The 11,884-nt window shown below is 35.7% G+C and overlaps 1 protein-coding gene across 1 annotated transcript; it reads left to right on the top strand.

The window, feature by feature from the left end:
* The first annotated feature begins 2,967 nt into the window (after positions 1 to 2,967).
* On the top strand, positions 2,968 to 4,322 carry LOC110902730 (protein FAR1-RELATED SEQUENCE 5). The gene is made up of 2 exons (XM_022149170.2): positions 2,968 to 3,766; positions 3,946 to 4,322. Exons 1-2 carry the CDS (start codon positions 3,090 to 3,092, stop codon positions 4,289 to 4,291), a joined length of 1,023 nt encoding a protein of 340 aa, XP_022004862.1. The 5' UTR covers positions 2,968 to 3,089; the 3' UTR covers positions 4,292 to 4,322.
* Positions 4,323 to 11,884: the final 7,562 nt, after the last annotated feature.

Below are 11,884 nucleotides of genomic sequence, written 5' to 3'. Positions count from 1 at the left end.
ACATCCAACACGTTCTTCTACACCAAAGAGGTTACGAAACATTATGTACGCTTGTATCATCCTTCATAACATGATCATTGAAGACGAAGGTAGAGCGATATGTGAGTACGACGAAAACGCGTCTAACGGGAATTCTGTTCCAGTTAGTTTGGAACAACAAGATTTAAACATGTTCTCTCTACGTAACGAGTACGCACATCATAACCTACAAGCGGACTTGGTGGAGTACATTTGGAACAACGCACAAAACGAACCTGACGACAACTTGCCAGATGAAGACTAGTAGTTTTTTTTTTTAATATTTTTTAAGTTCTTAGGATTTTTTTTTAAGTTTATGTAATGTTTTTTAATATTAATGAATTTATTTTTCTATCTTATTTGATAAATGTTAAAAAAAGTAGATGAATTAAAAAAAAAGTAAACTTGTCGGGTAGGATCATCCTCCCATTTCCAGTGTTTTAGTGTGTTAGATCATCCTCAAAGGAACAATGACATGACGCCTAGGTGACGGATCATCCTCCAAGGGAGGATGGTCACCATACCGCATAGCCTTACAAGTTGCAACAAGAAAAAGATGGATGTGACACCAATTTTAGTTTGCTAATTGCTAGAACTACTAAAAAAAAGTTACATGAACTTTTTTTTTTTTCAAAGCAGGTCGAATCCTTAAATATAAGTTTCTTGGAAGTGTTACATTCATTATCTCTTTATAAAGCCTCGTTTGGTTAGCATAATTCTTCGGAGTTGAAAAAATTATTATACCCTTCTTCCAACGTCATGTTTGATTGATTAAAAATAAGAATTAGAATTGTAATTAACTCTTTTCAGTTCCATAAAAATAAGATAATAAACAATTCTTCAATATCTTAATGGACTGTTTAAATTCTAAAGGAATCCATTTAAACTAACTAATATACCCTCAAAATCCTTCATATCTCTAGATATGGCAGATTCAAAGGGTATGACAAGTCCTATTGACAACCTCTAGATATAGTAGATTCAAAGATAAACTGGGCTAGTAACTGTAAATGATGACGAAGGTGGACTACACACTAAACTATTGGTGTATGCACCGTTACCAAAATCGTTGATGAAGCCCTATATATCGTGGACTTCAAGGGTATGGCAAAATATTCTTCACCCTCGCACCTAGTATCGTATGAGGCCAATCTGATCTTTACTACCTCTAGAATATGGCAGTTTCGAAGGTTACGACAATTGGAGAGAGGTTTATTAAGTGCAAGTATGTCATTTAATCGTTTTACCTTCCACTTCCTTTAGTAAGTACACATGTCAAACGTATCATAAAAAATAAAGAAAACTAGTATTAAGGGCCCCCGCGTTGCGGGGGAGGGGGGGCATAGACCGTGCCAAGTAGCACTAATGCTACACAACTACCAGCGACCAACAACACTAGCAAAGCTCATAAAAATAAAATAAACAAAAAGGAAAAAATAACACCGAATGAAAAGCATACGTAAAATCGTTGAACCACATATGCCAGTTGCGACGTGTTCATGTCAAACCGGAAAAAAATAGTCGAAAAAACTTTGAAACCCACACGTACGTTACGGCGTGTTTACTCGCAAGATTAGAACAAAACGTAAAACGAAAAATTTGCAAAAGATGAAAAATACGTGGATCAAAGTTGAAAATAAAAATGTGTTGAGGTTAAATTGCAAAAGATGAAAAGTTTTGGGTTAAAAGTTAAAAAAAAAACAAAAAGATTAAAATGCAAAAAATGAAAATCTTTAGGTTAGAAATGAAAAAACTTCCCATTAAGTATTTCATAAAAGACAAACATTATCCTAATTTATAATGTGGTAATGACCAAGCAATTGAATGCAGCGGTGCAGGGCCTCAAAGATTAATTAAATCGAAAAAATTTTATCCTCTATTGATATGATTTTTCAAAGAAATACTTAACACAAGCTATTATCAAGTTATGAACAATTAACATTCTAAACACATGACGAAACTAACATGTTTTATACAAATCGATTCTCTTATACTAAAGGGTATGGTGTGGCTCATCCCCAAGGGGATGGACCGTCACGTCACCGGAAATAAGGATGGGCCTAAAGGGGATGGATCAAGGGGGTGGAGGATGAGGCTAAATATATATATATATAAACGAGTTCAGGAGAGAACGGTGAAAAATGTGAGAACGGTGAGAACAGATTCTGGCCCAACACGTGGCAGGGGGCCCTAATTGTTATGCGGGGGTACGATTGTCCTTTTATACGTTCCCTCCTTATTCGCGTTATAAATCTCTTTCAAATTAAAAGTCCAAAGATCTATTGTTAGTTGTTACCTCCTTTGCAAGCTTTCTCAGATCTATGGCGTTTAACGTGGATTCTTTTCGACAAAGTAAAATTCGTTGGCGTTTTCTATTTTTCGTTCTAGCAAATCATGCAACAGATATGGCATTTTTTTCTTGTATCATTGTTCTATGGCGTTTTTTTGTATTATTATTTAATGTGTTGTATGATTTTCAATAACGTTATTTCAATTATGCAATTTAATCGCGTTTTAATTGATATTTAATCTATTATTAAGAACTGCAATTGGAGTTTTCAATATTAATTTTAATTGTCGTTTACGTTCTAGTGTATTTCTTATGTTTTTACGATCATTGGCATTTTTCATCTATTTTGATTAGTTTTGAATTTTATTTAGTAGTATTTGTGAATATCAGTTATTACTATTTTGTTAATTTGTGTAAACATTAGTTTTGTTAATTTTGGCGTTTTCATTCATTATGATGTTATATTTTGTTAATTATTTATGTTGTTAAGTGTTTTTAATTATTCATCTCATGGCTTTTTGATTATGTCATTTTTAAATTATGTGTTTATTATGTCTTGTTTATTATTCAATTAATGGTGTTTTAATGTATAATGTTATTACGAGATATCACTCTGTTTTTCTGATTTTTCTCTTCCTCCCTGTGTTTTCTCAGACGAAGTCTCTTCCTCAAGTCAAAGGCATTGCCCCAAAACTGGATTTCCATTTATCATTCCTGACGTCAGTGAAGAATTAAAGCTCAGAAAGGACATGGTATTCTCCAACCTTGATGATGTTATTCAATGTATGTTAAGTATGCCAAGGAGTGTGGGTTTTTATTCAAGAAAGGGACTACAAAGACAAACTCTAAAGGTGTCTTACATATTAAGTATTACTTGTGTACGAGATCTGGGTTATACAAGGACAAGAAGGTTGATACGTTGGACCCCAATCAAAAGGAACGAGTAGTGCGATCTAACTTTTCAAAGAGGACTGATTGTGGTGCACTGTTATGTGTACTTTTTGAGGATGGATCATGGAAGGTGTATAAGTTTGTCGAGGAGCACAATCATGAACTTGTTGAACGTCCTGATAAGCATTTTCTTCCAACTGAACGACACCTCACTCAGCTCCAGAAGCATGTTATACACAGCATGTCTAAGTTGAATTTGGGTCCTGTCAAGGCGTTTAATGTTATGAAGACATGTTTTGGCCGTTTTGAAGACGTGGGTGTAAGCAAAGTTGAATTTAAGAACTATAAGAGGCAAATTAATTTGTTCATAGGGGAATATGACGCCGATATGGTTGTGAAATATTTGAATGAAAAAAAAAAACATTCCCAGCCTAATTTGTCGTATGATTACATCACAGATGAAGAGAATCGTTTGAAGGGTCTTTTTTGGTGTGACGATCAAGCCAAACATAATTACCACGTGTTTGGTGATGTGATTTCATTTGATGCCACGTATCGTTCCAACAAGTAATATTTTATAATTCAACTTCTTCTGTTTTTGGCGTTTTATTAATTTACATGCAATGTCGTTTTTTTTATTTTACATGCAATGGTGTTTTATTAGTTTACATGCAATGGCGTTTTATTAGTTAACGTTCAATGGCGTTTTATTATTGTTTCATTTCTCATGGCGTTTTCATATGCAGATACTCTATGGTGTTTGTACCGTTCACTGGTATAGACAATCATCACTGCAATGTTACATTTGGTGCAACATTGTTGGCGTCGGAAACTGCTGATACGTATATTTGGTTGTTAAGAGTTTTTCTAAAAGCTGTTGGTTCTCAACCAAAAGTTGTTGTCACTGACCAAGATCCAACGATGAAGAAGGCTATTTCTGTTGTATTTGTTGACACGAGGCATCAGTTATGCATGTGGTATGTGATGCATAAACTTTCTCTGAAGGTTTTTATGCTTTTTTACGTTTGGCACTTTAGGATACACTGCATTTTAAAATACATGGCGTTTTGTACCTTGTTACTGTTTTTTTAATTAAATTTTTTCTTTTGTTTTTTTATTATGCATGGCGTTTTTGTGTTATATATATGTTGGTGTTAGGCTATGCAATTCCACCAATTTTAAAGAACGTATTTATGGTGTTGTGTGGATGGATATTCTCACACCTGAAGAGTTTGAATCAGAATGGGAAGCGGTTATCGCATAATTCAATTTAGAAGATAATGACTGGCTATCTGATATTTTTGCACTTAGGGAATCTTGGATCCCTGCATACTATAGAATGGAGCATATGTCTGGTCTTATGCGAACGACATCCAGGTCGGAGAGTGAGAATCATTTTTTTGGTCAAGTATGCAATTCGAAAGCTACTCTTGTTGAGTTCATGACGCATTATGAGACTGCAATAGAAGCACAGCGTCACACACATCGTAAAAATGATCATGAATCTCGATACAAAAGACCCCGGTTGAAGAGTAGTTACAAATTGTTGGAAGGGCAAGCTGTTGATATATACACAGAAAGTATTTTTTGTGACGTTCAAGCTGAGCTTATTGGAGTTGCGGATTGCATAAATCAACGTTACGAAGATCAGCCTGATGGATTTGCTAAGTTTTACGTAAATGACTTCCAATAGCCTTGTACATCCTTATTTGAGGTAAATAATGGCGTTTTGGTTTTTATGGTGTTTTCTGTTAATGGCGTTTTATCATATGCAATGTGTTTTTTTTCTTTTTAAGACAAACATTCTATGCATGGCATTATAGAGATATTGTTTTTGGTGTTTTTCAGGTAATGTTCCATAAGTCTGATTGCACATGCAGTTGCTCATCCAGGCGTTTTGAACAGTTTGGTTTGCTATGTAGACATATATTCTATGTTTTGAGACTTATGGACATTAGGGAATTTCCAAAACAATACATTCTGAATAGATGGCGCAAAGAGGCCTCCCCAAACTGCTCTCCTGAATTCTCAATTAGTCGTGAATATATGATCGAGCTTGATCCTGATGTGCAAAGTATGATGCGAGATATTATATATTCAACCGGATACACTTTGAACCGTTTATCTGGTAATAAAGAGGAGCTATCCTTATAAAGGGGATCATGTTCAATCTTATATGAAGAAGGTTCAAGATTGCAGATTGTTGCTCCTCCCGCTAGTTCTAGGGATAGATTTGCCGAGATAACCGGTCAATATAAAAACGACAAGAATCCGATAAATCCAAAGGTTCTGGTTCTCGAAAGCGCCTGAAATCTAAATAGGAGATAACAATCGACAAAAAGAAATCAAAGTCGAAACCCGGGGCCAAAGAAAGACAGTGTCAGAACTACAAAGCCTATGGACACTATGCATCAACATGCAAACAGGCCGTAATTAAAAGAAGATCGACAAGGTCTTCGAGAGCTAGTGAAGAGTAGTTTGGCGTTTTGTATTTGCCATTCTTACAGAACACATACAGATGGTCTTCGAGAGCCAGTGTAGAGTAGTTTGGCGTTTTTTTTATTTCAATCCTATAGAACATAGACATTTCTCTGTTTGGCGTTTTAAATCATTTTTTCTGCATCTTTTTCTTTTTTCTACCTCTTTGTTCATAACATGCTACTTCGAAGTTAAATAACAAACAATATAAGATCGGGCAAGGAAATCAAACGCCAAAAAAGAAACAATAACGCCACTAAATAAAACTACCATAAACTTCTAATTTTGGTCGTGCTAAACTCAATAATGTGTTGCTGAACGAAATGGATAACATTGTTAATCCTCAGTCAAGAAAGATGTGTAACAATGTTATCCATCCCGTTTAGCTAAACTTTATAGAGAATAAAAACAGAATCTCCATGAAATGGCTTTTTTGAAGTTTTGTGGTGTTGGATCGTCGTTGACCCTAAATGAGTCGATCAGAAGAGTCGTTTATCTAATTCAAAGGCGGAATCGATGAATCAGGCGTTCAAACTAAATATAATGCTTCTTATATTGATTCTTGACAATGTTTACAACCTGGAAGCAATTTGGCAGCACTTCGTTACAAAATCAGATCCGTTATCAAATGAACTAACCATGCACCTATTTATAGGAATTCTGGTTCGCTTATATGGACGTCTTATAAGCGGACCTATGAAGCTTGTGTGGTTCGCTTTTGTGGTCATGCACATAAAAGCGGACCTGGTGATTTGATCTGGTTCGCTTATATGGACAATGTCCATATAAGCGGACCTCCATGATTATCCACCATATTTCATGTCTCGAACCTCGTGCACACAATATTCTATCCTATTCTAATCTATTACATGATACAAGACGAAGTCAATAGACGTAGTGCACCAACAGACTCCCCCTCGGATATTGACGAAGTCTTCGGTGAACATTCTCTGTTATGCCACCTCTTCGGTCTTGATCATCTTTGCCAACTTGTTCAGATTGTAACAATATAAGTATCCTTCAATCTTTCTCTTTGATCATCTTTACAACTTCATCATCAGTAGGCTTCCCCTCTCGTCAAGCTTCCGTGCTTTTAGGGATCGACACCTAGCTTTCCAACTACAATCTTTTCCTCACTTTCAGCTTGTCTTCAGACTCCCCCTTAGACTCGGCTCTTGGGATCGTAGTCTGGATCTTCCCTGTAATCTTGCAGTCACTCAACCACTGTATAAGTAACAACATTTAAAAATTATCACACTCCCCCTACCAAGCAACTCAACAGATATAGCAGCATTAACGAATCCAATTCCCTCGCAGTTTATCATCCAAGTCCAAATTAATGACCTTGAAGATATCACAAATTTGTTTTTGAAGTTTTCTAGAAATTTCAAGTTTCAAATTAATGAACTTGTTTTATTTTCAGAAACACAATCAGCTTACTTAGATTTTGAAACTCAGCAACTCAGACATCGGTTTATCGAAAATAAAGCAGAAATCAAAATCTTTTTGTATTTTCTGAAAATATAAAGCTGTAAAGAAATATGTACAAATATATTTACATACAATATTTTTGTTTTGAATATGCGACAGAGGATCATATCAGTTTTTGACAAGTCACAAGTACCGTTGAGCTTAAATTCACGTTAAGAATTAAACAATTCACTTAGATTGTCGATATACTGATCCATCTAAATTTTCATACAAATTTCAACTGATTCAGGATACGATTTAGATGTTTTAAGACATAAACTCATTCATGTGTCCCACCTCTTGAATATACTCCCGTATCCAAATCCCAGATATTCAGTCTTACAGGTGAGTATACCACAGATGATATCTGTAAGGGGTTAGATGCGAAACCGTGAGAGCTCAGGTCAGAACTTCCGTTCAGCAGAGAGATGACGGCTCGACTTTTGGTGTGTCCCCTTTAGAGGATCTTTTTGTTACAACAGCAACGACTATCAATTTTATTGTTTCATCAGCTTGCTGAGGGCGATGCTGTGTTTCAAGCATTTTGCAGAAAGTATTATTCGGGGACTAGGTCAGTACTTCCATACAGCAGAAGTCCCGGAATAATACCCCAGATATCACTGAGTATAAAGACCTAGTATCTCAGAATATGGGACCTTTCAAACGAGATTTCAGGGGTTACCTATATATCCAAGTAGTGTTCCCCATGAAATAAGCAAGTTTGAATTTTAGGTTTATATCCCGAAAAAGTTTACCAAGTGTATAAAAAACTATCGACATATCATCAGTGAGACTGTTTAATGCTATTTAATCATTACAATTCTTTAGCATACTGTAACTGTCTACTGATGTACTATCATTTCCTCTTTTTACGCAGAACTCAAATTTTTGAATTTTATCATGTTTTTGGCTTTTTCAAATTTTCTAATGTTTTTGTATTTTCTGACAAATATATCTCCCCCTAAAATGCAAAATCATGAAAGAAATTTGACAAACCGATACTGATAGCTTTGTCTCGCCATCCATTTTCTGCATCTCATGCTCTGTTTTGCAGAAAATATAACGCTTTAAGCAGAAAATATAACGTACCCCCATGATTTACAACCCATTGATTTTGACAGTTAGAAAACCGTGCTTCAATCTGTGAGTAATCATGTTTGTTCTGCCGTGAGGGTTTCGGCATAGTCCATCACCACTTATTCAAAGTAAACTAACATCAAACATCACAATCATCAACCAAACAAACAAACAACAATCATCAAACACAAATCAAATTTATACAAAACAACAAACAAACTCCCTGTCTGACCAAAACCAGGGATCTTCAACCTCTTTCTGTGCAACACTCTCACAATCTTCATCGGCATTTAGCACCTGCACATTCAAACTTTATCAAATACTCAAACAATTTGACATAAAAACATTTCAATCAATAAAGATAGATGCCGATTCATGCTTCGCGATAAAGGAAGCTCCGGCAATTCCAATCGCTTAATCAAACATGGTGTCCACCCAGGCCTCAGCAGCCTTAGGTGTAACCTTGATTCTAGCAACCTGAATTTTAAAGTTTTCAGCCTTGAGCGGTGGAAAATTTGCATCATAGGCAACCAAAACTGAATCATCAGACGTTTTCACCTCAGAAGTTGAACTTATTGTGTCAGTTTTTGGTTTCCAAATTTGTTTCTGTTTCTCATCTTTTATCACATCAACACGTTTCTTAACCAACCACACTTGACCTCCCAGAGTACCTCTTTTGTAAAAATTTGTTTCTTTCTGAACCTTTTGAGTTTGAACAACATTTTTAGGTTTCCAAATCACTTGAGGTTTTGTCACACCAACCGATGTTCTCATTTTAGATGTGTGAGAATGACAACTCTGTCTTGAATCGAACCTGTTCGGGTTTGATTTCCAATTTTGATTTGAAGCAAACTTGTTTGTGTTAAACCTCCAAGTTTGTCTCGAATCAAATCTGGTTGACCTTGGTTTCTCATTCCCAGATTTCTGTTTTTCAACATTAACAGACTTTGGATTTTGACACTTCCGTACAACATGTCGAATTTGATCACATTTAAAACAAACTTTCTTTGACACATCTTTTGGTTGTTGTTGTTTCTTTTTCATGGCCTCAAACTTTGCATTAGATTATTTTCCAATTTTGAGTTTTTCTTCTTCGGTGAAGCTTTTTCCTTGAGCAAAAGTCATTTTTGTCTGAAAATTAGACCTTTCAGTTCTGTTTCGATTATGTTTCTTCTTATACCCCAAACCAGACTTCATGTTTTTCTTCTTAGAACCAGGTTTGTTACAAGACCCTTTGAAACCTTTACCAGAAAACTTCGACATTTCAGACTTCTCAATTTCAACCATCTTGAAAACTTTGTCAATTTTCTCTGAAATCACATTCTGAATCGGGAAAACAACATCTAAGAATAGTTTGTCCGATCCAATCATAGTATAAACCAATCCTTTTGAATCATCATTCAAATTCTTCTCGGATTTTGTGTCTTTCAGATATCCATCATAAAGATTTCCTTCATCTTCATCCTGTGATTCAGACTTACCTTTCAAAACACTATCACCCACCTTACATACCACCTCTGAATCATCAGCATCATCAGATTTGGTGTAAGTCACATCGATACTTTCAGGTAATTGGTCAGCTATGTTCAAACCCTTTGCCACCTTTTCCTCATCATAAAAAGTATAATTGTCTCTTAATGGTGGTGGTACCTGATGATATTCTGAACCAATACCCTTTATACAATCATTAGTATCTTTGTGATCTGGTGTGATATTGAAAATACGTTCGAGAATGTACGAAGAGTTATGATAACTTTGAAGTTTTGTAACAATCTTTTCTTTTTCAGCCAAGACTTGTTTGAGATTAGCAATTTCATCAACACGCTTTTTAATTCAATTTGCTTTTCTTTAAACTGTCTTTCATACATTTCTTTGGTTGTTAAAGTTTCAGACAATCTTTGATCAAAACTTTTGACTTGGCTCTTCAAAGTATCATAAGCTTCTTGTACTCTCTGACTTGACCATTTTAAAGAATCATACTGTTTTTGTAACTCTAAAAACTTAGATTCTTTCTCAATGCAATCAACACATTTTGTGTCACATTTCTCTTTCAAAACCTTATTTTCTTTTTCAAAATCATGACATTTCTGTGTTAATTTCTCAACTTTTAATTTTATACTTTGCTCTGTGTCAATCCTTTCTTTACATTTCAATTTTAAAGCATTTTCAAGTTTATTCATTTCAGTATCTTTTGTTTTTATTATTTCTTCTTTTTCAGTACAGGCTTTGCACTTTTCAATGCAATTCCTGCACTTGTTTTCCTTTTCTACAACTAAATCAACATTTGATAATTCAGAAGATTTTATTACCTCAGTGATTGACACCTCGGCATGCTCAGCTGCCTTTGTCTCCTGTATCTTCTCAACTTTTTCTTCCATCTCTTTCGGCTTCTGTTCTTCCTCAGCTTTTTGATTCTCTTCATCAGCAAGCTTTGCAACAGTCTTTACCTCTTCAATCATCTTCTTCAACTCTTCTTCTTTTCTCTTCTTCATCTCTACCACCTTCGGTAGACTTACTTCAAAGACTTCTCTCAACTTGTTCATCAACTCTGGCAGATAACTTTTATCAGAAAGCCTTTTTGTGTTGAAAGTACGCTCACTTGGAAACACATTGGTTACAGCATCAAAATCAACTTTTGACGGATCCACCACTGGATTACCCTGTGGATCCAAGTAACACTCCAACTCTTCATTCCATCTCTTGGCTCTCTGTGCTTCTTGAAATGGTTCATACAGCTTGCCAATCTCCCATCTTGCACTGTCTCTTCTCCACCATGTATCATGATCATCTTTTGCAACGAATGCATAACCAACAGCATCTTGTTCTGGAAGAACTTCTTTGCTTCAGTCATAACCTTCATCATCATAAATGACTGCAAGAGCCCTTGATTTTTCTTCCTGCTGTTTCAACCTTGGTGGTTCAGACTTATTTTGATGGTAAATCGCTTTCTTGTAATAATCTTCATTGAACGGGTTTTCAGAATCATCAGCAACGTATGAATTTCTGCACTCGCGCTTGAAGTGACCCTTTTGTTTGCATTTAAAACATGTCACTTTGGATTTATCAAAACCCAGTTTGGTAGATGGCCCTCCAATTGACTTCCTCCCCGTAATCTCCATGAACCGCTGTGCTCGACGAACTGCACTGGCCATGCCCTATCTGATATCCATCAGTTCCATCTCCTCGGGGTCTATTTGATCATACTCTTCTTTTGTCAAATTGGTAATTCCAATCTTCCCTGCGACGAGGCCTTCATACGATTCCAGTACAGTTGCTAAGAAAACCATCTGTTGTTTTGCTGATTCTTCACTGAAGTTTTGCCCATTCTTCAAATCGATTGCGATATTACACTGAAATACATTCTTTGAAACAGATTGGTTTGAAGTGTTTGAAGAAGAACCACTGTGAAAACCACTGTGAAGACTTTCATTGTTGACTGAGTTCGAACTTTCTGCAGAAAATGCTGTTTTTGGAGAACCAGCATTTGGTATATTTCCTCTGTAATAAAGCTCCACATTCTGCTGATAAGCTGGACTGTTAACTTTAGATCTCTTTAACTCCAATTCATGACTTTCAAGCCTTTCAATCAGCAAATCAATCTTTAACTCATCTGGCTTGATTGTATTCTTCAGCATAAGAGCGAAATATTGCCATTCTTGA

Source organism: Helianthus annuus, chromosome 13 (genome assembly GCF_002127325.2).
Source record: "Helianthus annuus cultivar XRQ/B chromosome 13, HanXRQr2.0-SUNRISE, whole genome shotgun sequence".
Taxonomy (NCBI): domain Eukaryota; kingdom Viridiplantae; phylum Streptophyta; class Magnoliopsida; order Asterales; family Asteraceae; genus Helianthus; species Helianthus annuus.
The sequence above is the reverse complement of the archived record's forward strand: the minus strand, read 5'-3'. Positions and strand labels throughout refer to the sequence as shown.

Coding starts and splice junctions, on each gene's coding strand:
- LOC110902730 (XM_022149170.2), top strand. CDS start 3,090: ATGTATGTTAAGTATGCCAAGGAGTGTGGGTTTTTATTCAAGAAAGGG. Junction 3,767..3,945: donor GCCACGTATCGTTCCAACAA/GTAATATTTTAT, acceptor TTTCATATGCAG/ATACTCTATGGTGTTTGTAC.